Source organism: Saccopteryx bilineata, chromosome 5, assembly GCF_036850765.1.
Source record: "Saccopteryx bilineata isolate mSacBil1 chromosome 5, mSacBil1_pri_phased_curated, whole genome shotgun sequence".
Taxonomy (NCBI): Eukaryota; Metazoa; Chordata; class Mammalia; order Chiroptera; family Emballonuridae; genus Saccopteryx; species Saccopteryx bilineata.
The window spans coordinates 40347983-40374549 of NC_089494.1; the positions used below are offsets into that span (position 1 = coordinate 40347983).

General features: G+C 36.7%; 1 protein-coding gene across 1 annotated transcript in view; it reads left to right on the forward strand.

The window, feature by feature from the left end:
- LOC136338635 (dynein axonemal heavy chain 7) overlaps positions 1-26567 on the forward strand; it is a 290684-nt gene that overhangs the window by 219310 nt on the left and 44807 nt on the right. The window contains exons 50-57 of the mRNA XM_066281198.1: positions 2619-2752; positions 3471-3806; positions 8801-8927; positions 9902-10096; positions 11993-12085; positions 18513-18689; positions 20779-20940; positions 24917-25117. Of these exons, the coding sequence (XP_066137295.1) occupies positions 2619-2752; positions 3471-3806; positions 8801-8927; positions 9902-10096; positions 11993-12085; positions 18513-18689; positions 20779-20940; positions 24917-25117 (1425 nt within the window). The remainder of the gene's footprint in view (positions 1-2618; positions 2753-3470; positions 3807-8800; positions 8928-9901; positions 10097-11992; positions 12086-18512; positions 18690-20778; positions 20941-24916; positions 25118-26567) is intronic.

Genomic DNA, 26567 nt, shown 5'->3' on the forward strand with positions numbered 1-26567 from the left:
CCGAGTTTGGGATACACATTATACCAGACATTCAGGGAAGCCAGGAGGACTGGGGGAAGGGAGAGGTGAGCCTTAAACTTAGCATTAAAAACAATGTTAAAATATGAAAATCCTTGGCCACTGTTTTTAACTAATTAAAGTAAATGTGTTATCTAAACGCCTGAAAACTTATGTGTTATTGCTTTACCTATCAGGAGAAGCAGTCCCTAGTAGCAGTTAACAGCAATGTTTCTGGAGCCAGACTGTCTTGGTTCAAACGCCAGCTCTGCCACTTGCCAGTGATGTGACTTTGGCCACGTATTGAACTTCTCTGTGCATCGGTTCCCTTGTCTAGGAAGTGGGAATAATAAATGTCTATCTCATAGAGCGATGTGAAAACTAAATAAAGTAGTCTATGTAAAATGCTCAGAATAAGGCCCAGCACATATTATCTAAGTATTAACTATTAGCATTATAAGTAAGAAAGAGTGAAGCATAAAAGAAAATGGTAAGATCTCAAAGTTGGAGTACAAAAAATTTTTAAAGATAAATAACAGGGAAAGCCTTTTTTACTTTTCAGTAAAATCGATGAAGATATCACAACATAAACAACTTGTAGTTCATTAATCAACTTCTCTGGGGAGGAAACTGCTCTTTGATTCACTATTGAAATTCTTAAGATCGTTATAGTATCTGATTGCTTTATTATTTTTAATTGCTGGAATTGATTAAGCAGGGATTAAAAAACATAGTAAAGCAGTTATTGGCTTTCATTTACAAATTAAAATACTTCCTCTTGATCCTATATAGTTTTAGGATCTTTTATGTACCTTTTGCTTTCAAAAGTACCCAAGGGATGATATAATACTACTATAATCCTTTCAAATCTAAATTAAAACAATGTTGTGAAGGCATATTTGTATGGTTTTAAATGTTTATTTGCGAGCAAACAGCTAGATATGCAAAATCTCAATCTCTAAAAATGCAATATTAATGCAATATGAATGAATACCTCCTTGTATCTGGATGCAATGAGGTAAAAGTTGTAAAACACGCATGTCACTAAACATCGTGACTATGGTTTGGTGATTAAAGCAAATGTAACCTGAATACTTGGTTTCTCATGCCAACAGGAAAGCTCTCTCGAAAGCTTGTTATAATTTTTTCATGAATGAATGCCAAAGCAGCAGAGAATAACAATATTTAATGAGTTTTTTAAATTGCTCAATTTCAAGAATTGCTTATTATCCCATTTAAATTTATGATTATGCCCAAGTAATCTCCATACTTAGTGGCATCCAAGGGACGTCATGAGGCAAGTGAGGGGGGAAAGTTGAGAAGACTAATAATGCAGGGGATACCACCTGGCAGAAGGTGTCAGGCTTGGGTGGAGGAGGGAGTCCCCTCTTAGGGATACTGTAGGAAGCTGGTTTACAATTCCTGAGCACAGGTAGGAAATTTTCTTATAGAAACAAAATTACTCTGTTTCTGCAGAAGAAATATTCTCTTACTAGGAAAGGTTGGGCAGCACGAGGTCTCCCAGAGCTGAAGCACATGCAGACACTCCACAGCTTGTGTGTGTGAGAGTCCACAGTGCTCGGTGTCGCTCAAGTGCAAGGACATGCCAGGGAGGGGCGGCCCCAGCCGTGAGGGCTGGCCGGCAGCAAAACTGCTGTTTGGTGCTGGGTAGAGCTCGTGTTCAAATTAAGCCAAATTCAACTAAATGTTTATTGGCTTACGGGCTTCTTGGTGATCAGAGCCAGAAAGTTTTTCTAGTTTATTGCTGTGTGTATTGATGAGTGTCTAGAGGGAGGCAGGGATGAGAGAAGACTGCAGAGGGCAGAAGAATGAGATGAGGTGGAGACAGGTGCATGTGGAAATAGCATACTCAATAAGTATAGTTTTGAAGACACGGAGAGATCTTTCCATAGCTGGAAGGGATTGTGGGATTAAATGAATGGTTGATTTGTTTGTTGTTTGTTTTTTAAAGAGAGAGACCCAAGGATGATTACCTTCCCACTTATGGGAAGGAATCAGGGAAGGGGGAATTTTAAGATGTCGGCCACAGAGAGGTCTGCTTGTAAGGGCCATTAGGTTTGAAGCCGCTGTTAGTGGACTGCATCTCGATGGGCATCGGTGAGGTGTCCATTTCTTAGTTCACAGCAGTGCCTGGTTATCATATTGTAAATTCCTTATTGTAATATGATTGAAGTGTAAATATATATAATTGACTCAAGATAAGTAATGACAGTGATGTTTCCCCTTTATCTCACTGTGTACGATTTTCTTGAGTTTTACACACCTCTAGGATCCTTAAAATATAAATCAGCTAGTCCAGCCAATATGACAAATAGCTTGTAACCTGGTTCTAATTGATTTGGGGGTTAACAAGTTGTTAGAAATTGGACAACTTTGAAATAAAAATAAATTAATCACCAAAAAGGGGGAAAAACCCCTTTAAAGTATTAACATTTATGACTATAAGAAATTTGAGTGTGCTTTTAATACAACAATCAAGCTGTGAGTTTTCTTACTATTATAGTAAATAGAGTCTGTTTGAAGGTCAGAACTTGAAGCATATAAGCAGAGGCTTTCTCAATGGAAGCAGTGATTCAGATGGATGTATTTTTCATTTACAGGTAACATTATTAAACTTCATGATAACTTCGGAAGGAATGCAGGACCAGCTTTTGGGAATTGTGGTGGCACGAGAACGGCCGGACCTTGAAGAAGAAAAGCAAGCCCTGCTCTTACAAGGAGCTGAAAACAAAAGGTTTTAAACATCATAAAACACAGAATTACTTTTACTTGTCTCAAGATCACTTAGAATAAATTAAAGTATATTTTAAAGATCTATTTTGTTAGATGTAAGAGGTGTATTGAATAGGAAGATTTAAGAGAAAAATAAAAGGTATTATAATGCTTCTGTGTTAGTTTGGAAAGTTGCATTGCAGAGTATATTTTTACATACAAGTTCTTTGACACTGGAAGAACCAGAAGGCAATGTGTTTTCAACTAGTCGAAAACGTTTTAGCACAAAAGTTTTAGTGTTTATTGTGTAACTGAGGTTACCTGTTTTCACTGGAGCACACCCTGAATGAATATGTTACATCTCACTTTCTGCTCATAATATCTATATCTTAGGGAGAAAGGGTAAAGCTCAATAAGTCATGAAAAATTTCAGAAAATAAATGGAGTGATACTTTCTGCTCTCTTGGGGCTGAGCTACTTGATCACAGAGTAGATTGGCTTACCATATCTCTTTCTAGTTACCACATAAATGATCATTAGAAAGAGAAGTGGAGCAGAAAAGCCTGTCTTTTTGACATTTTGCAAGATAAGGAATTATACAATATCACCGTCACGGATATTTGTCACAAAGTGATGCATTTCTTTAGGTTATAAGCTATTTGTTTCTTATAAAAGAATATATACGTGAAGTGATTTTCAATGATTTCTTTTTCTTCTGAGAAAATTGTGTTTTATTCCAGGCAGTTAAAAGAAATAGAAGACAAGATTTTAGAAGTTCTTTCATCTTCAGAAGGCAATATATTAGAAGATGAAACTGCTATTAAGATATTATCTTCCTCCAAGGCTTTGGCTAATGAGATTTCTCAAAAGCAGGAAGTAGCCGAAGAGACAGAGAAAAAGATTGATGCCACCCGCATGGGCTACCGTCCGATTGCCACCCACTCCGCCATCCTGTTTTTCTCGATTGCTGATTTAGCTAACATTGAGCCCATGTATCAGTACTCGCTGATCTGGTTTATTAACCTTTTCATCCTGTCTATTGAAAATTCAGAGAAATCGGAAATTTTAGCAAAAAGGTATGTGAAAGAAATACTAATTAACACTAATACCAATTAATGCATGAAAATTAAATAGTAATTAGTGGCTTTCATTGTTGTTTCAGAATCTTGTGAGCATTATAGCCACGTAGCAAAAATCATTAATCAAGATACATATTGGACATATGTGACCAAATTCAGTCTGCCAGGAAATTGTTTACAGAGATATAGGATTATAATGTAATTCTAAAAAGAGGAAAATTTACCTTGTTTTATCACTTGCAAAATTTATTTATGACTTTTAATTTCTGTAAGCTGTATCCCAAAAGTTACTAATTCATATTTTGATATACACATGTATAAACTTTGTCAAATAACAAGGGTTTACAAAATCCCTCATTGTGATCATTCATGTTATTTATATAACATACCTTAGTTTACTATTGGCTATTACAATCAATAATGGAATTAAGAACCTATTTAATAGTTTGTCTGTGAGAGGACAAGATTTTTCATTTTATCAGTGAGATAAATTTTAGTTTGATATCAAAACATGTTTTTAATAAAGTCTAAAATGAAATAAATTATTTCTTGAATAAAGTAACTCATTGTAACCTTTGCCCTTTATAACCTTATTAATCAATATGAAGCTACTTCAGTTTCTTGACTCTTTGTGCCCAAAAGAAACTCAGTTTAATACTTACACTTGCAGTTAAAAATTATGTTTTTTAGAAATCTACAATGCTAATCTCCTGAAATCCATATTTAATTTCTTCATTTATCATGGTAAATTGTGAATGTTCTTAGACTGAGCACTTCTTTGGTCAGTAGCCCTCATCATTTTACAAGCTTGAATAAAAGACTATGAAAGGTACAACACTGACATTTAGCAAACAGATGTTCAGATGTCTGCCCATGAGAAAAGAAACAAAGAGAGAGGAAGAAGGATATCTTTCAATGATATTTGAAAATGTTTAGCTTATTTCTCTATTTCTTCCAGTGTCTGAAAATTTAAGATGAGCAAGGATTACTGAAATTCAGAAAATAAAATTTTAAGTGACCTTTCTTAGAGAAGGTCTCAACCATTGGCATTATGGTAGTTAATTGAACAGGTGTGTCTGGTTTTAACACTAAAATCTGAGTTCCTTGATGCAAAGATTTTCTTTAATATTCCAAGAACCTATCATAGTGTTCATCACATAGAGCCACACAGGAAATGATGATGTTCAGCTTTTCCCTGCAGTCCTTTATTCCTACCTCAGTTAAGATAATAAGCACCAGAATGTTATCATCTTAATTAATTGAAATAATCAAGGCTTTTGCTGGAGTCTAGAGAAAAATAACTTCTGTGTCACTTAAAGATATATTTTGTGTACAAGATTTAAAAATTAGAACAATTATTCTTTATTACCTGTTTTTATAACAAATTAGAACCCATGCACAAATGTGAGATGTTTCTCCATAACTGTGGTATAGCCCCTTATGACTTATAGAAAAGTGAATTCTGTTTACCCAGGTGAGAGATTTGGATGAAATGTACATAATAAAATGTGCCTTTTCTTTTTAGTTAAAATTCTTTAATTTAGAAACAACAAAGATCATATTTATGATTATGGTATCCTAAAATTATAATCTGGAACCAAAGAGTAAGTAGAAAAAGATGTATTTGAAACATTATTGAGTTTATTAATATATGACAGAAACATGGAGAAATCAGAAGTATTTTCTCAGTGAATTTTCATAAGTGAGCACACCTGTGAAACTAGCACCCCGGTGAAGACATATTTGCACCCCTTCTAGTCACTCACCCTCCTCCAAGGTAATCACTGTCCTGAGTTCCACACCATAGGTTAGTTTGGCGTGTTTTAGAACATTACATAAATGGAATCGCACAATATATGCTCCTTTGTGTCTGGCATCTTGCACTTAACTTTGTGTTTAAATTCATGTTGTTTGTTCACTATCATTGTTAAAATAGTATTCCATTGTGCAAGTATATTGTTGCAGAAGTATAAAAACACCCCCCCCCAAAACAAAACAAAACAAAACCCAACCCAGATTTTCTCCACAAAGTAGTAAGAAAGAAAGAGTTTTATTGTTGAATAAGCATTAAGCTAAAATATGATGTGTATCACAGACAGGCATGGGAGACTGCAAAGACAGAAATCTTATCCTAAGTTTACCCGCTGCTGGAGGGAAGGTGGCGTGGGAGCATTTACCTGGAGGAAAAACAAACGTCTGATACCTGTAGGACGGGAGGCAGTTTGCAACCTGGAGCCTGGCACTGACCAAAGGCAGGCCCTTACCCTCCCAGAAACTGGGGGATAGGACAGATGACTCTCAGATCTTTGAGAAAGATATTCTGGGATCATACAGCTGATAAAAGGCCTAAAATTTTTAAAGAATGTATATTCATTTCAAAGAGAAAAGAAGGTACTTACAATTTTAAGAAAATGGAGAAGGAAATCTCTTTTCTTATTTTCAATAGAGAAAATTAAACTTCTCATTTAAAAAGTTTTATCTGTCCTTATAGTATACCACAGGTTATTGATTCATTTACTACTGAGGACATTTGGGTAGCTTTCAGTTTGGGACTACTTTAAATTTTGCCACCTTCTACATGCTTGTCCGTGGCTTTTATATGTACACAGTTCTGGTAGGCATGCTATATCCAAGAATGGGATCAGTGATCGCTGGGAATACATACATGCCCTTTTAGTAAACACTGCCACACAGAGTTCCAAAGCAGTTCACCAAGAGAGAGCAGTTTAATCAGTCTTGTCTAATTTTCTTTTTCTTTTTTTAGTAAAATAGGGTTTTCAATTAAGAAGATAGTTCCCATTCAGAAATTAAAATTAGAATGAGTTCTTGTAGAAATCACATATTTGTCAATCATTGATAAACACCAGACAATGCTGTGAACTTTAGTTCACTACTGGACTATAGGAAACATCTGACTACCAAATTATTTTAGAATCTTAACATTGTCTAAAATTATCTCTCATTTTCTTTTATTCAAAGATAAACATGTATTTTATTTTATTTGTAATAATTATTATTTAGTTATGCAACCAAACATGTGTTATGACTACTATGGTATATACTATGAAATAGTAATTATAATTTGGATCATTGTTTTAAGAAAAATTTAATGTATTGAAGTTTATTATAGCAAAATAAATAACTGCAGCAAAAAGTATGTAAGTATAGAAACAAAAATATAACTAAGATATGACTTTGTTACAGGGACAAAACTGAAATCTCACACACACAGACAAACGTGAGATTTTTTTTTTCTCTTCCACTTCTACAAGATAATGTTTCCCATGTTACTATTTTTCTGAAACATAATTTTTAGTAGCTCCACAATAGATCATTTTATGAATGCACCATAATTTTTTAAACTTAAGACTTGTAAGTAGTCTTCAGCTTTTGTATTATAAATAAAGCTGCAATAAATATAAACATCCAGGTGATTATTTCCTTCGACTAGAGTCCCAAAATTAGGACAAAGGTGTTCACTTAGTTCAGATTGCTGATATCAGTTCCTTTTCTAGAAGGTTATTTAGATGTACAAGTCCAGCAGGAGAACTGGAACAATCTCATATCATTGTGTCATGCATCAGCATCAAGAATAATAATTTTGTCCTTTTTTTTAACCTAACATATTATTAAAATATCATATTTTAATATGCATTTTTAACACTGATGAGACTAAACTTCGCTTTCTACTATGATTGACCCTTATTCTTCCCCCCTCCATCCTCTTATTTATAAAGAGTGTTTGTCTTAAAGTGCAGAAATTCTTATTCTAAAGAAAAAGCAAACCTCTGTTCACCCTAAATTAATTGCACTGTTATAGAGAAGACAAATGAAATGCCATGTGTGAAAGGACCATCTATTAGCATAAAACTGGGGACAAGGAGAGTATGCTTGTTTCAAACCCTCAGAGAATTCAACCATGTTCCAGCAGCTAGCCTCTCTCTACCAGGCCTTATTTGCAGTTTTCAACTAGAAATAAAAGGCATCAGTTTGTTATAATCTTGTTTAGTGGAGGAATGCTGGCATGGAAAATATAGTTAAAGAAATAGGCAGGTAAAGAAAAATAGAGCTGGGATGATCAGAGCCTATGGTATCAGTCTGGAAACAGCCAAGATATGATTGTACTGGTAGAATGTTTTCCTAGATATATTAAGAAACACCAATATAATTTGGTGTAATCGTAATCAAACTATGCTAACTTTTCCTTCAAATAAATTTATCTGCTTAGACAGTTTGAGCTATTGATCTATGTCAATCGTTAGCTCTTTACAACTGTTTTTGATCAAATATTTATTTCTATTATAATTATTATGACCTATGTAATAAAAATATCTTAAGAATTTTTGTTTCAATGATAGTTTATTTATCTTAAGTGACAATGCTTGGACTATTATATTCATGGTAAGAATTATTATGAATACAGATGACATGTTAGAAGTAGTTAGTTGGAAATACTATGATGTGCATGTTTTGTCTGTGGTAAATAAAAATGTGGTTTATCAAGTTTTGTGATTTTTTTCTAGCTTTTGTGGATTTATGAACAGAGTAGCATATTACAGTACTAAACAATGTTAATTTAATAAAAGAACTATGTATTTTGGTCTGCTCATTTATTATATAATATAAATATTTGCAAGTATTTATGCAAGAAAGAAGTCAAATTTTACCCCAAGAAATATTTTATTATTAAAAATAGTTTACAAACCTTTATGTGTAATAGATTAATATACCATGAATTGTCTTTTTTCCCAAAGGAAAATTAAAAAAAATAAAACCGTCAACACTAAAATGCATTTCTACTGGTGTTTCTATATCGTGTAGCTCTTAAATTAGTGCACCCAGTTAATGAGAATCCTTGATTGTTTGGGGAGTAATTGACCAAAAAGCTTCTTGGGATAGCATACATCTAAATAGTTTATAATAAATTTTCTTAAAGCATTTTCTTTAAAGTATAATGCATTTTTAAAAACTTTATTTCTGTTGACCCCTAGGCTTCAAATTCTCAGGGATCACTTTACGTATTCCCTCTATGTTAATGTCTGCCGGTCACTCTTTGAAAAGGATAAGCTACTCTTTTCCTTTTGTCTAACTGTAAATCTGCTGATACATGAGAATGAGGTCAGTACTGTTTTAATTTGTATGGAAAAACCCCATAATATCAACATTGATTCATTCATTTACTAATTTATATGAATATATATACATATATATGAAAAGAGTTGTAAATAATTAAACAACGATAATACTTATTATTATAATTAAGACAACACAACTAGACTGAATTTAGAGGTAAAATATAAAGCACAGTGTTCATTATGCAACTATTATTTAAACTTCTGTATGTTTTAATTTAAAATAAATGTTTCTATTAGTGTCTTACATAAATGTGCATATAAATTAATTAAATATGTTGCTATATATACACTAAGTAATAGTATAAATGGTAATGTTTTTAAGAACTTGTGCAAGTTAGTCAAATTTAACCATTTGTGTTGAACAATACCTTTCATAAATTTTTGCTACGTTTTAAATCCATTCATTTAAAATATAGGAAACACTTTTAAGAATGGAGGACAAGTGGCGTTTAAATTCACTATTTTGTACACTCTTGTATTTAAGATTTATTGGTTTAGATGTATTGGTTGAATTCTAAAGGAGTAAAAGCTTTATTTTTGCAGTTCTTGCAAAAGTTTCATAGTAGTATCTGATTACATTTTATGGAAAATAATTGAAAACATGACAGATTGGAGGCTTTCTGTCTTTCCATAGTTTTAGAGCCAACAGGACTCTAAGCAGTCATTTAGAAACGTATATTCAAATAGAAGATAATTCAAATTTTCATGTTTAGATTAGTAATTCTGGAGGAAAATAATCAAAAAGTAGCTTTTTAAATGGAACTATTCTGAAAAATGATTGATAGATTCAGTTGTTTCTTATTGATAAGTACTGAGCTATGTAAGTAGCTGCAGAATTTCATAGGAACAACACCCCAAACTTGAAAATCAACAGTTAATTCTTTTTAAATGGTGGTAAATTTACTATGTATATGATGAACTCACTTCTGACTCTTCATGCTACTTTGTTTCCTAAAGATTAATAAAGCCGAATGGAGATTTCTGCTCACTGGTGGCATTGGACTGGATAATCCTCATGCCAACCCTTGTACATGGCTTCCTCAAAAGTCCTGGGATGAAATATGTCGACTAGATGATTTACATTCCTTTAAAACCATTCGTAAGGAGTTTATGCGCTTAAAAGATGGATGGAAAAAAGTATATGATAGTTTGGTATGTTTTTAACCCTCTTGTTTTCCAAAGTTTTTCAATGGAGAAAATGTTAAATAATATATTCTTACCTTTGAATACAGACAATATTCCTGTAAGCTTTAAACATCTGGTCAGATATTGAAAATCACAGTTTGGATTTATATTATCTCTACCTTCTAAATCACTGGTTCTGTTTGAACTTCTCTTCCAATTCCTTGAAATGTGTGGAGATGCAAAAAAGCTGCATAGTCCTTAAGAATATTCTTTGTGAATTTCAATGTCAGGTTTTTATTTTTTATCAACTTATACTTTGGCAATCATAATAGCAGATGAGATAAAATTTTATAAAATAGCTATTGTTTAAAATTTTTCTGAATATAGAACATAAGCTGATATTTTTGTCATTTGGGGAGAGGAAAAGGCTCCTATTTCTCAAATATTCTCATGAGTCCCTATCTTGCTAATTAGAGACTATTATGTCTATACTTAATACATACCATGACACAGTTTCCTGCAATTCATAGAAATTGTTGCCTTCTTTAATTTTTTAGCACAAGTGATAATATTTTGTCAATTCTCTGTTAATTTTTTCTATTCTTTTGTTTCTACTCTGGCATTCTGCTTTCCTTGGGTTTCATTTGCAAGAGCTGTGTGGGGGAGCTGGGGTGAGGAGAGAAGGAGCAGATGTGTGGAGAACACTTTTTATTTGGGTACCAGTTTGTTGTATTATACATGATGGAAAGATTGTGTCTGTGTGTGGATTCAAATATTTTGGACAGGTCTCTTTTGGATCTCTTTGTTAGTAATACTAATATATTTTTTAGAGATAAATATGTTTTTGTGAGTACTTCATTCTAATTTATAATAGAAATTTTTTCACTATACTGAAGCATAGAGATTTCTGATCTAAAATACTGCATAGCCTTCCCCAAGTTTCAAAGGTACAAATGTCCCTTTTTTTTTTCAAGGTTACCCCTCCTGGGATCTTGATTCCTCTCTTTTTGTATGTAATAGTTCTATCCTTTTTTGGCTTTTTTTACTCTGCATATTCTTAAATATCTCTTTATAAAAAAAGATACCAAAAAATTTTTCCAAACAAGAAATAAACCAGTAGATTTTGGTACAATGCCCTTCTTTTTTAAATAAATGTTTATTTTATAAATAGAATATAAGAGTAGCTGGTAGGTTCTTTTACATGCCTTTGAAGAAATGAGAATATAGCTTCATGTGAACATTTATTTTTTTTTATAATAAGGATCATTTTGTTTATTACTATTCATATTGATATTAACCTGCTTAGTTTTGTCCTGGTTTTGATTCCTTTCTGGTGTTTTTTGTTTTTTGGGCTTTTTGTATTTTTCTAAAGTGAGAAGTGGGGAGTCAGAGACAGACTCCCACATGTGCCCCACCGGATCCACCCAGCAAGCCCACTAGGGGACGATGCTCTGTCCATCTGAGGCATTGCTCTGTTACAACCAGAGAGCCATTTTAGCACCTGAGGCAGAGGCCATGGAGCCATCCTCAGCACCAGGGCCCACTTTGCTCCAATGGAGCCTTGGCTGTGGGAGATGAAGAGAGAGAGAGATAGAAAGGAGAGGTGGAAGGGTAGAGAAGCAGATGGGCATGTCTCCTGTGTGCCCTGGCCAGGAATTGAACCTGGGACTTCCACATGCCAGGCTGACGCTCTACCACTGAGCCAACCTGCCAGGGCCCCTTGTGGTGTTTTAAACTCCCTTTTCATTACTTATTTTATAACTTTGCCTCAACCTAATAAAATTTACATTAGCATTCTTGATTTTATTTAGTCATTATGTTTTCTCTAAAAATTGGTTAATAAGTGAAAATACTGGGTTTTTTCTTTTTTTTCTTTAGAAATCTCCAAAATAACATTGACTTCTCTATCCACTGTAATTTTAGGAACCACATCACGAGCTTTTTCCTGATGTTTGGGAAAATAAAGTAAATGAGTTTCAAAGGATGCTTATCATTCGTTGCTTGAGGCCAGACAAGGTAAGTGTGGGCTTTGAAAGCAGCTCAACTGTCCCAGCTCCTCCTCTCTCCATAGTCAGCCAACAGGTATTTCCTTCTGTATCAGAGGGGAGGCAGGCCAGCCTGGGGGAAATAACCCTGCTTCTTTCTAATACAGCCATTTTTCAGAAGGTTTGTATATTTATTAAAATCACATTTAAATCAGATATATTTTTATTTATATAGTTTTATTTCTTTTACAAGTCTTCCTTTTAAAGTATGCTTCCCCAGTTTCTCAGTCTGCTTCTGTTACTTGCTATAATCTCATTTGTATTCTTTTTTACTTTTATTCTTATTTCAATTAAATTAATCAATGATATTAATTAACATCAAGCTAATATACTAATATTTTTGATTCATCCAATGCTATCCTTATATATTGTTCTTTGTTGCCCTTTGGAAAGTTAATAGAATACTATTTTTATGACATTTATCATTGCTGACTACAAAGTAAAATATCAATAATTATAGTTTTACTTGATTCAAATAATAAATTATATAACTAACATATCAACTTACCTGTTATGTCAGTAAATTTTAGTACTCATCAACATCTTCATTTGTTTTATTATACTCTATTAAAAAGAGCTATTCACTTAAGTATAATGGCTCATGTCCACAGAGATATCCATATACTCTGAAAAAATATGGACATCAGATATATTGGGGAAAAAATTGAAAATATATCCTAATTACCCACTGTACCTACTCAGTAAAAGTAATACATAATTATTTCAAAACTTACTTAATTTTAAGTTTCTAAGGAATATAAGACAATACTTCTATCCTAACAATGACAACAGAAAAACAGAATTTAGATGGTGAAAGCAATATATTTTAATGCTTTTATACACATCCGTGATAACATGGGATAAAGTATTCTTCCTTCTATAAGCATAGTCTGTTCAATGAACACATGTAATTCTTGCTTGACTTGGTACATGTTCTTAGCCAGAACGGAAGTATCTGTTAGGCAAAGTGCCTAGGGCCCACGGTACTTTTAAGGGTCCATGAAGATGTTTTAATTTCTTTTACGATCAGAAAATATATATAACCCAGTCTGTTTTATATTTGTAATTATACCAAAACAATTGTAAAGTATAATTTGTATTTATTTTTTAATGAAGGAAGGGGCCCACGACGTGCTTAGAGCCCGTTAGAGTCATAATGCTGCCCTGCTCTTAGATGCAGGAAGTAATTAGAGTTGTTTAAAAATTATTATTAAACTGACGATGGAGGATGAAATGTCCCCTTGGTAGCCCTTTTAAAAAATGAATCTCCAGTGAAACTTTAGGTTAAGCCTAAGAAGTTTTCCCTTCGAGTATTAATGAGGAAGAATATGAAATGCTTCAAATGCTTGCCAAATATGGCTTCCTTCTTTAAAACCTTCTTTAAAATTCTTTATTAGAATTTTCAAAGGTTTTTCCTTTGTTTTCTAAGCTAAAGATTGTTATACTAAATGACTCTGAATGTACTGCTGACCTTCTTGCCTCAATATTTGAAAAACAAAGAATCTTCCGTTCATGTTTTATATTATGTTTAATTAAAAGTGATTAATCATTTCCTAATTGTAACAGTTTCATCTATAAATATCTTTTCCCCAGCTTTATGTTTTTAAAAAATGTGATGTTCTTCTTACCCTTTGTGACAGCATGGATGGACCTGGAGAACATTTTGCTAAGTGAAATATGCCAGTCAGAGAAAGACGAGTACCATGTGATTTCACTCACCTGTGGAGTCTAATGAACAAAATAAACTTATGAACAAAACAGAGACAGACTCATAGATAGAGAGCAGGCTGACAGCTGTGGGAGTGGGGTGGGGTCGCAGATTGAGCAAAAAAGAGGAAAACCTCATGGGCAGTGACAGCAGGGTGGTGATTGCGGCAGTAAGGGGGGTGGATGGGGGAGGGTGGAAGAGAGTATGGGGAGGATGAATGGTGTGGCGGTAAGGGGGGTGGGTGGGGGACGGTGGAAGAGAGTATGGGGAGGATGAGTGGTGCGGAGGTGAGGGGAGTGGGTGGGGGGAGGGTGGGAGAGAGTATGGGGAGGGTGAGTGGTGCGGAGGTGAGGGGAGTGGGTGGGGGAGGGTGGAAGAGAGTATGGGGAGGATGAGTGGTGCAGCGGGAAGGGGAGTGGGTGGGGGAGGGTGGAAGAGAGTATGGGGAGGATAGATGGTGAAGGACAGAGACTCGACTTGGAGTGCTGAGCACACAGCAAGTGTACAGATGATGTGTTAGAAAATTGTGTACCTAAAACCTGTATAATTTTGTTAACCAGTGTCACTCCAATAAATTGAATGAAAAGGAAAAAAAAATTTTTAAGTTAAAAATAAATTTAAAATCTTTTTGACATTTTACTCTGAAAATACATTGAGCTACCAAATAGATTATATGTTGCTTTTCATATTCATTGTCTTTTTAAAGTGTTTTTCAGGGAGGTGAGGAGTTAGATATTCAAACTGAGGGTTTTTTTGCTTATTTGTATGTTTTCATTTTTAAATTAATTGAGGTTAAACTTCCGGTTTCATCCTTCTCTTAGCTACTCCATCTAACACGTTACTATCCTGTCCTGTAACATTTTTTACTCTATCTCTTCTAGAGTTTTCCTTGGATAGCTGTACGAGTGTGTAGACATTATGCTTCTCAGCAATATTTCCAGTTTTCCTCTCCTGCACGCACTTGAGGTGGGGGGATTGGTCATACACCTTGCTTTGGCCAATAAAATGTGTTTAACTGTCAGTGTGAGATTTTCCCGGGCCCTCTCCTGCCATCAACACTGTGGAGGCCTGTGTTGACATTTAAATGCTGTGAGCAAGCGGACTTGCTGTGCCAGCACAGGGAGAGTTAGTTGCCTGCACACCCAGGTTTTGCAGGAGTGAAAAACAAGCTTTTGTTGTGTAAAGCCACAAAGGTCTAGAAATTGTTTGCTACTATGGCACAACTCAGTTTATCCTGAGTGATACATCATCTACAATACATGTACGTTCACGTCTGTAATCCTTAATATAAAAATAATTATTAGTCTGCTCTTACATTAGCAAATCCTTCCATCCTACTGTTATCAAGTACTGCAATTTCTAGTGGTGAACTGTTGATTTTTGGAATCTATATATTTTTAAATATATGCCGATTATACTTTTAAAAGAGTAGTCTGCCAAAGTAAAATGGTATTAGTATGCCAGAGAAAGTAAGAGTGCTACATGGAACAATATCTAACTCGTGTGATACTATCAAATCCACCAGGAAAATCAGCAATTGCTTGCTCTGGTTTATAATATACTTTATTTGTCAACACAAATACTTTTTGGTCTCCTTTCCATACAAAACCAACTCTACTCAGGTAAGAAACCACAAATGCCAGGTTGTGTAATGCCCTCGTTTGGAAAGATGTAAAGTGTGTTTGTTAGCACTGGCCTGGTAGCTCAGAGTGTCTCCCGATATACCAAGATTGTGGGTTTAGTCCTTGGTCAGGGAACGTACAAATATCAACCAAGGAATGTACAAATAAGTGCAACAAATGGTCACTTTCTCTCTTTCTCTTTCTCCCTTCTTCTCTCTCTAAAAACAATCAATAAAATTCTTTTTAAAAAGATGACCACTAGATCACCAGTAGAAAAATGAGATGGGCTTATACCTTCTTTTAGAATTTAGTAGTCGTTAGTGTTTTATTTAGCAAAGAAAAATGGATGAATACTGAGATGTGGAATGTTTTGGGGTCCATTTACAAAATGAAGAGCTTCTGGCCACAGTTCTTTCCTTCTGAACTATAAACAAAAAGCAAATTAATCAGCTTTTAATAAGAAACTTGTCAACTATAGGTTAATATGTTTCTCTGACCTCAGATAAATCTTAGAGGAACTTGCAATACATATTAAAACATAAATGGAAGACCACAAACTTCTTTCCTGCCTTTGGGCAGACGGTTGCCTAGATTAGTCTGTAATTTTTGTTACTGACAGATTTCATTTTCCAAAACTAATGCTGGCAAAATCAGATTGCAGAAGCCAATTCGATCTATTGCCTTGCAAACTGAATAGCTATCACAGCCTCATTTACCTCAGGAGATAACAGTTCAGTGTCGGAAACAAGCAAGTCTTGTTCAGTTTTAACATTAAAAAAGAAAACATTGAAATTAGTCTCTGTTCGCCCTCATGTGAACACCCCTAACTTGGTCTTCTAGTGCTAACAGAAGAATCACGTCATGCCAGCTGTGTTTGCATGTGTGCAGTGGCCAACACTGGCCCGAACCACTCACCAAAGAGGGACCACTCATAACTCAAAGTTATTAATGTAAAACCAGGCACTTAAAAGCCAGGTGCTTTCATTTTGTTTGTAAAATTATAAAGAAGTTATTAGTGAAGAAGTCAGCCTTAGGTGGGAAGAGGTTATGAAAACCACATTTTGTTTTCTTTGTTAGTTGTTGTTTTTAATCTAGTGAGAAAAGACAAGCTGTAAGAAAAGAATAATAAAGGCAGAGGCAAGGACAAAGCCTGTGGCAGACAGGATATTTTGTTTCCTGCAATAAGTTTGACACTGGTACTCTATCAAAGTATCTGAAACGTGAAATAACTTAGCTAGAAATGAAAAATTAAGGTGAATTTATTATTCTGTGATTTTTTTGTTTAGGATTTCATTAATTAGAATCCCATCCTCAGGCCTTGGCCTGTTGGTTCAGTGGTAGAGCATCAGCTGGGCATATGGATATCCCGGGTTCAATTCCCCGTCAGGGCACACAGAATGCCCATCTGCTTCTCCACCCCCCCTCACTTCTCTCTCTCTCTCTCTCTCTCTCTCTCTCTCTCTCTTCTCCTCCCCTCCTGCACTCATGGCTCAATTAGAGAGAGTTGGCCCGGGCACTGAGGATGTCTCCATGGCCTCTGCCTTAGGCACTAACAAAAAGCTGCAGCTGCAACAGAGCAAGGGCCCCAGACGGATCCCTTGCATTGTCCCCTCGTGGGCTTGTCGGGTGGATCCTGGCCTGGGCACATGTGGCATGCGGGAGTCTGTCTCTGCCTCTCCTCCTCTCACTAAATAAAAAGAATCCCACCCTCAGGAAAGGAGGCACCTTGAGTTGTTTATCCATTCATTTGTTCAATAGATGTTTATTGTGCACAAACAATATGTGGGTTATCTTGTTAGGTGGGTTCTTGATACCACGGTGCTTATGAATTTATTGCTTCTTTTCCATATTTGAATGAATCTAGAGAAATACTGAGAAGGGATTAAAAACTCTGATTTAAACCCAGATATTCTTTCACTGTTCGCTCCTTACCCTCACACCCTCAGTCACTCACACACCCTCACCAGGACTGACACTTGTTTTAAGGCATTGTGACTTATTAATGATTTTTACTTAAAAAAAACTTGTGTAAATATACATTCTCAGAAACACACAATTAAAATTTGTAAATACTTACAACCTTTTCCAAAAGATCCCATCTTTATGAGATGCTTGGCATTTGCAAATTGCTCCTATAATTCACTTGAAGCCTGAATTTGCAGGTGGCATTGCCAACCTAATTTAGAATGCTGTACGTACACATCATTCCGCTCTTGGATATGAGCCAGAGTGATTCCGGAGTCTTCAAAAATTCTTTGTTCTCTTGTCACTTCATTTTTCTTCTTGGGTTATACTTACATAATTTGTTAAGCTAGACCAGGAATACTTGTTTGTGAAATATACTTTTATTTGTCTGGTCACACCTGAGCCATAATTATATGATGCCATCGCCCAGAAACGATGAAGTTTCGATCCTTTATCGGAGAGAAGGAGTGATGTATGTAAAGCTGTACCTCAGTCATGCTGATGAATACAGTCCCATTCCCACCCTGACAGGGAACCGCAAGCCACAGCGTTCTTCTCTCCCTCAAACGTGCTTCCAAAACCTGTGCGGGCATGCTTTAGGAAGTTTTGTGCAGTTTAGTTTTTCCTGTTTCTCAAGAGTATGGTTTAGTTGTGTGCTTTTTCCACAGTGAATTTTTTTTTTGTAAAAACCCTCTTTTCCAGCCAGCTATTTCAGTTCTTTCTTGATGGTATCGTATTGTATACATCACACTTAAAAGTCCTACTCCTGAGTTTTGGACTTTTGGAACGTAGTGTTTGAAAACTTAAGAGGTAAGGTTTCTTATATTCTTCTAGCCACTATGTGTTGAATACTCATTAAAAGGAAGAAAATGCCTATGAATTCTGGTGTCACTAACTACCACCTTTATTATCTTAATATTTATAATGTTCTACCAAAAAGGCATTTACAGAAAGTAATGCTGTTGATTCTCCACCAACAGTAATGAATACCTGAGCAAATGTAACTAGAGTCCTTTGTTTTAAAACACCCTTGAAACTGAACCTTTTAAGGCTTTAGGCAGATTTTTCAGTATTCTTTCAAATACATTCTTGTTCCTTGTTAGGTTATTCCAATGCTGCAAGAATTTATAACCAACAAATTGGGGCGCATATTCATTGAGCCACCGCCCTTCGACTTGTCCAAGGCGTTCGGGGACAGCAACTGCTGTGCTCCGCTGATTTTCGTGCTCTCTCCTGGCGCTGACCCCATGGCTGCCCTCCTGAAGTTTGCTGATGACCAGGTACCTTAACATAGACTGAGTTATCTTTCTGAGCGTGTGTGTGTACGTTACTATACATACATATACATACATATATATATATACATGTACTTGCTTAAACTTGAAATACTAGGTAAAAATTTATCACTCACTTAGCCCTTGAAAGACTTGGGAGTCCAGAGGTTGACAGAGTCCCAAGAAATTGATATTTAAATGGCCACACTGATATTAAAAATATCTCCTTTTCTAAATTATTAAACCGGAATTTAGGCTTAGGGGTGTTTGTTTTTCCTTTATTTTGGGGAGATGGGGAATTCTGTGACATCATTTGCACCAGTGTATGATGTGGATTGATTTAATAAATTCTAGTCTGAACACTGACCCTGGAGCAAACTCTCCCCGATGCTGCTGCTTCTCCCAGTCTCTGAAGGGGGACCGTCCTTGACTTCTCGGAACAATAGTATGTTGTGATAATCTTACCAGGTTTATTCCAATATTTATGTTTCTAGGCTTTAAAAATGTTGAAATGGATTTACTGTAAATTTTCTTACATTATACAGCTTAAAATAAGACAAAAATAAACAAGTGATTGGTATTTTTAGTTGATTTTCCCCCTTTTGTCTAATCAAAATAACATTTTGAGTACTTTTATTGAGTTCTTTATATCTAGTTAATTTTGCTATATCTGTTATGCACCTTTTCTATTTTAATTTTTATAGCAATCCCTTGAGGTAAATAATGGCATTGTTAGTTTGCAGATTGCAATGGAGAGAGAGGTTTAGTAGCTTCTCAAAGGTCACATAGCTCATTGATTAAAATACTCTTTACTAGGCCGATTTATATCTTAATATCTAATGTTTTCTTTGTACTGGATATAATTCTTAGACACCAGAGGATTGATTATCTAACATAGCGTTTACCGATGGTTAAAGAAGGGCTGGAATGTGGCTATCAGGAGTGCAGGAGACGAGTCTTAGATGTGCCGAGAGACCATCTCATGAAGGGCATTTGCATTAAGAACTTTGAGTAAGATAGCATGATGGGTAGGGTTTTTAGCTACAAAGTGACATGATCCAATCTAAAGTTTATAAAGGTTATTCTAGCTGAAGTGAGGAGAATTGATGTGAGTGGTGCAAAATGGGAGGAGGGCACTAGTTAAGGGGGCTATTGAAAGACCAGGAAGAGCAATGGTGAGTATCACTACAGTCGAAGTGATGGAGATGGCTAGAAGTCCATTTCATGTGGGACTCACCCTCTCCAACCAACCCCTTTCCAAGCCCTTGAGACCTCCCAGTTCCTCTTCACTCTTCTTCTCACATTATGCATGTGATTATTCTCTGCCCTGTGTAGGACTGCTTGATGCCTTGCCTTCTCTTGCTATCTTCCCTTTATCCAGAAACGGTAGGATCTAGCTCTGTTTTGTTTTCTGCTGCTTCTTCCTGCTAGTGTGGATAAACCGTGAATGTGCAGATGGGACTTTCCACTGCTACCGTAACTCAAGGCCTTTTCCAAATAGCACCTCTTCCAAACGTGGCTCCTGACCTAGAGAGAAAGAGCTCAGGGAGTCTCAGACACCATGTCTAGCAGCTACAGATGAATCAGGATATAGCAGAAATAAATTCCAGGCAAACATTCCCACAGAATTTTTTGAAGAAAATTTTAAATGAGAATTAAAGGTTAATTTTTTTCTCTCTAAATTTTATGCAGTAGCTAAGTTAGTTAAAATGTAATTATTCAAAGATTTGGACAAGGTCATCTGTCTTCATAGTTTTGTTTTTTTTTTGGCTTTGGATTTTAGGAGTTGCTGCATAACAGCCAAACCTTTTGATTTCCTCTTCCTGTTAAAAAGTCTTCTTAATTTCTTTTTCTGTTTCTTACTTCAACAATCAAAGATCTTATAGGATTTTCATTTAACTGTTTCTTACAGTAGTTGACTTGCTTTTAATCGAAGTGGTTATAGGATTCTTAATTGGTCAGAGTATTTTAGGGCTGCAAATGTTCAGACCTTTGAAGGACGCTACATAATTAAATTTTCATATATCTCATATTAGTATTTCCTGTGATAATAATATTGATTCTTCTTTCACGTGTTTATTACTCTTTTCCACAGGGATACGGGGGATCAAAACTTAGCTCTTTATCTCTCGGGCAAGGCCAAGGGCCCATAGCTATGAAGATGTTAGAAAGAGCTGTCAAGGAAGGAACATGGGTTGTTCTTCAGAACTGTCACCTTGCCACCTCTTGGATGCCAACCCTTGAGAAAGTCTGTGAGGTAAAACTGCAAGTTTGTTTTTATTTGATTGTATTATTCCCTCAATATAACTAGTGATATATATATACACACACACACACACACATATATACATACACACACCATCCAAGAAACTCCGTTCCGTGTCCTCTAATCTCTAATCTGGAGAGTTGCTGGTGAGTGACGTGGCTGGGTGGCAGGAGGGACGGGCTGGCTTTGGGAACCAGAGGACCGGAGAAGAGCGCATGGTCAGACCTGGCTGGATAGGAGCAAGGGCTCGCCCAGAGGCGCCGCCTCAGAGCCCAGTGTAAACCACAGGGAAGACAGGAAACTGTGCTGTTTACAGCAGTGGACCAGAAACAACATAGGAGGCTTTTCAGGGTGAAATTCATGTGGCCAGTCTAAACTAAAATCTTTTGATTCAAGACATAACTTTTCTATTCAGGGCAACACTAGAATGTATGTGAACACAATAAATTTTTTTAAAAAGACATAACTTTTCTTTAATTCATTCCCCACACACTTAGCTGGTGATCCTGCCACAGAGGATGAGTCTAAAACCAAAAGAGTTTTAGACCTTCCACCCTCTTTGCACGGGGTCACCATACTTCCCTGTTTTTGTAAGTGGAAATTCCAGGAATAAAAAACCCATTTAGTTCAACAATAAACAGAAAACTTGGTACTTGATTTCAATAAAGATAAAGAAAATGTGTCCTCTGTAATAGCCCATAACGCCAGCCCCCTCCTGACTCAGAGTACCTCCGCTACTAAATGACCAAGATACTGATACAACTTCCACTATCCAGACACTCAGTTGAAACAGGTTGTATTTTCCTTTATGCCACTTGTCACTATTTAGTCTATTTCTCCCATAGAATGGAAGCACCATGAGGACAGTGCCTTTGTTTTGTTCTCTGCTTTGTCTCCAGCACTGTGAATTGTGCCCGGGCCCTTAGCAGATAATCACTGCACATTCACTGGATTAGTAAATGAGTATTGCTTCACTGCTCAAAACCCTTCCCTGGATTCCCACTTCATGCCGGACAAAGTTCAAACCCCCATCACGGCTTCCAACACCCTTCCTCATCTGACCTTCGGCTACCTCTCAGGTTTCATCTTTGGCCACTTCCCATCTTTTATGCTCTATCCATTTGAATTTCTTCATTTTCACACACTTTCTCAAGAATATAGGCCATCATAATAGATATTATTTCTATGTGAAAAACTATTTTTATTATTTGCTCTACCAATATCTATCTACTCATCCTTCCTTACATTAGGGGTTTAATGTTTGTGCCTCTTTCCTCATGGTTCCTCTGTCCTTGGCCATACTCATAACCTGTTGCATTGCATCATGTATCCCCATCAGAGAGTCATCTAAGAGGGAAGAGTGGTTTCTAATGGATGATGAACTTGACGTAAAGTCCCGTAAGTCATGTTGCTTAAGTTACTGGCCTTAGGGCTACTATTAGGAGAGAAAATGATACACTCACCCTTTATTAAAAAATTTAGGTGCTTATGCATCCTTCCTTATTCACCCTACCCCTTCACATGAATGCTCAAAAATATTTTAACTGATAACACATCTGCAGTTTTAAGAACATAGATTCTACTGAATGGACAATTGGGGAGATAGCCATAGGTAGTGGGACTGAATAGAAAGAGAAGGACTGGCAGCTACTCCCACCTATACAGTCTAGACACAACTACTCCCGTCTGTACAGTCTAGACACAACCCCTCCCATCTATACAGTCTAGACACAACTACTCCCATCTGTACACTCTAGACACAACCCCTCCCGTCTATACAGTCTAGACACAACCCCTCCCATCTATACAGTCTAGACACAACCCCTCCCATCTATACAGTCTAGACACAACCCCTCCCGTCTCTACAGTCTAGACACAACCCCTCCCGTCTATACGGTCTAGACACAACTACTCCCGTCTATACAGTCTAGACACAACTACTCCCGTCTATACAGTCTAGACACAACCACTCCCGTCTATACAGTCTAGACACAACCCCTCCCGTCTATACAGTCTAGACACAACTACTCCTGTCTATACAGTCTAGATACAACTACTCCTGTCTATACAGTCTAGACACAACCACTCCCGTCTATACAGTCTAGACACAACTACTCCCGTCTATACAGTCTAGACACAACCCCTCCCGTCTATACAGTCTAGACACAACCCCTCCCGTCTATACAGTCTAGACACAACCCCTCCCGTCTATACAGTCTAGACACAACTACTCCCGTCTATACAGTCTAGACACAACCCCTCCCGTCTATACAGTCTAGACACAACCACTCCCATCTATACAGTCTAGACACAACCCCTCCCGTCTCTACAGTCTAGACACAACTACTCCCGTCTATACAGTCTAGACACAACTACTTTCGTCTATACAGTCTAGACACAACCCCTCCCGTCTATACAGTCTAGACACAACCCCTCCCGTCTATACAGTCTAGACACAACCCCTCCCGTCTATACAGTCTAGACACAACCCCTCCCGTCTATACAGTCTAGACACAACCACTCCCGTCTCTACAGTCTAGACACAACCCCTCCCGTCTATACAGTCTAGACACAACTACTCCCGTCTATACAGTCTAGACACAACCCCTCCCGTCTATACAGTCTAGACACAACCCCTCCCGTCTATACAGTCTAGACACAACCTCTCCCGTCTCTACAGTCTAGACACAACCCCTCCCGTCTGTACAGTCTAGACACAACCCCTCCCGTCTATACAGTCTAGACACAACTACTTTCGTCTATACAGTCTAGACACAACCCCTCCCGTCTATACAGTCTAGACACAACTACTCCCGTCTATACAGTCTAGACACAACCCCTCCCATCTCTACAGTCTAGACACAACCCCTCCCGTCTATACAGTCTAGACACAACTACTCCCATCTATACAGTCTAGACACAACCCCTCCCGTCTATACAGTCTAGATACAACCCCTCCCATCTATACAGTCTAGACACAACCCCTCCCATCTATACAGTCTAGACACAACTACTCCCGTCTATACAGTCTAGACACAACCCCTCCCATCTCTACAGTCTAGACACAACCCCTCCCGTCTATACAGTCTAGACACAACTACTCCCGTCTATACAGTCTAGACACAACCCCTCCCATCTCTACAGTCTAGACACAACCCCTCCCGTCTATACAGTCTAGACACAACTACTCCCATCTATACAGTCTAGACACAACCCCTCCCGTCTATACAGTCTAGATACAACCCCTCCCGTCTATACAGTCTAGACACAACCCCTCCCGTCTATACAGTCTAGACACAACCCCTCCCGTCTATACAGTCTAGACACAACTACTCCCGTCTATACAGTCTAGACAGTGCTGAGTGTTCCCTGCAGGCCTGACCAGCCCCTTAAACAAATATAGCTGCTCATGATATGTTTCATGCTTTGAATTATACCAGTTCTTCTCACTTTTAAAATGCTTTTTTTTTTTTCCTTATCCTTGCTTGGTTAAATATTGACATATCTGAAGGGTGTTGCATATTCTTACAACATGGCTACAGCAATATATATATTCTTTTTTTTAAATAAATTTTTATTAATGTTAATGGGATGACATTAATAAATCAGGGTACATATATTCAAAGAAAACATGTCTAAGTTATCTTGTCATTAAATTATTCTTAATCTAGCTCTGGGGCAGAGAATTATTTCAGCAACATCAATAAAGATATAATTTTGGGTATTTATTGTGGTCAATTCTGAATTATGTAACACCTTTGTGAACATCATAGTCACAGGGTTTAACCATATCAAGAATATTGTTTCTGGGCAGAATCAGATTTTATGGCTTTTGCCTTAAATTGCAGCTGGGAGCTCTATTGTGTAAAAATGCTTTCTCTCACTTCCAGCCCATTCTAGACACGTGTGATCTGTAGAGTTCTCAGAGATTTTATTTGTGCTTTTGTCTCTGACTTTTTTCCTGCAGGAGTTAAGCCCAGAATCAACACATCCAGATTTCCGAATGTGGCTGACAAGTTACCCATCTCCAAATTTCCCTGTGTCTGTGCTGCAGAATGGAGTGAAAATGACCAATGAAGCGCCGAAAGGTTTACGGGCTAATATCATCCGATCGTACCTCATGGATCCGATCTCTGACCCCGAGTTCTTTGGCAGCTGCCAAAAGCCGGTTAGTAATCGCTAACTCTTGTTACCTCAGCCCTGTAAAGCGATTCAAGTGGCCCCTGGTGCTCACGGATGTGTGTGCTGAGTAAAACTACAAATTAAATAGGCCTTCTGCACTGCAGTGCAGTTGGTTTTGATTACTGATTATTGACTGTGCTGAAGTCAATTTTATTAATATTTTATTTTAATTTTACTATCCAGCCTCATTCCTGCTCAGCTGAGATCTTGTGGGGTGTCATTAATAATGTAGCTTTCTATTTAGAAAGTCAGCTGTAAGCCATTCCCAGTACAAATCTGCAAGGTTGGAGAATCTTGTTTCAGGATATTAACTGAGCCCTTTGCTATTTGGAGCCATATCTTTAAATTAAGATATAAAAATATTTTCTCCGTATAACTATAATGAGAGCCAAAATGATTTTACTCCTTGATTGATGGGACTCATAAGGGTCTTTTTTAGCATCACCAGGCAAGCAGGGAAACCACCCACTGCTTTCATGATTAGAATTCTGTGTGTGAATGTCTATGACCTAAAATTGTTTCACAGTGTTTTACCATAATTAAAAATAGAAGAGCTTCTTTTTGAGAAGTTATAAACCTTGGTAAGTTTTTACCATTGGAAAGCTCACACTCTTGATGTCGGAATATGTTTTAAACACACATCAAAAGAAAAACATTAAAAATAAAGAAGTACTTTCAGTAAACAAAAGTCATGGGTACTGAAAAAAAAAAAAGAAACCTATATTTAAAACCAAGTCAAACCTTATCCTAAGCTTCTAAGACCTGCTGTATGACTAATTTTTGCACTGATTAGGCCCAGAAAGAGTAGGTTACTCCAAGGTAGGTTGTAAGGTCATTTCTACATACAATAGCTAGACTGAAGCCCTTTTGAAAAATGCTACTCCCTTATCACACATATTGAAAGTCAAGGCTTTAATGAACCACAGTCCAAACCAAAACTCCAGACTCCTCATATACCAAAGCAGCACATCGTAATTTTTGTTTTAATTTTTATTTGGAAATATTTTTAAGCTTACAGGAAAATCACAAGTATCAAGGTTACACAAAGACTACCCCAAGCCCTGTGCCCATATTCACCTCCTGCTGGTATATACCATGTATGGATAAGTTAGTCATGGCTCCTTATACCTAAGTAAATACTTCAATGTATATTTGCTAAGAATGAAAGTATAAATATTGTCTTTCCCACTACAGTCATTAGGTTAGTAAATTTAACGAGGGTACACTATTATATCTAATCTATCATTTGTGTTTCAAATTTGTCAGTTGATGTACTAATGTCCATTAGAGCAGTGGCCCTGTTCACTATAGAATTGGTCTAGTGTTAACATATGTTAGTGCTCATGTCTCTTTGCCTTCTTTATTCTGAAACATTTCCTCAGCCTCTGTCTTTGATGACATTGCCGTTTTGGAAGAATTCACCTCTCCCTCCCCCC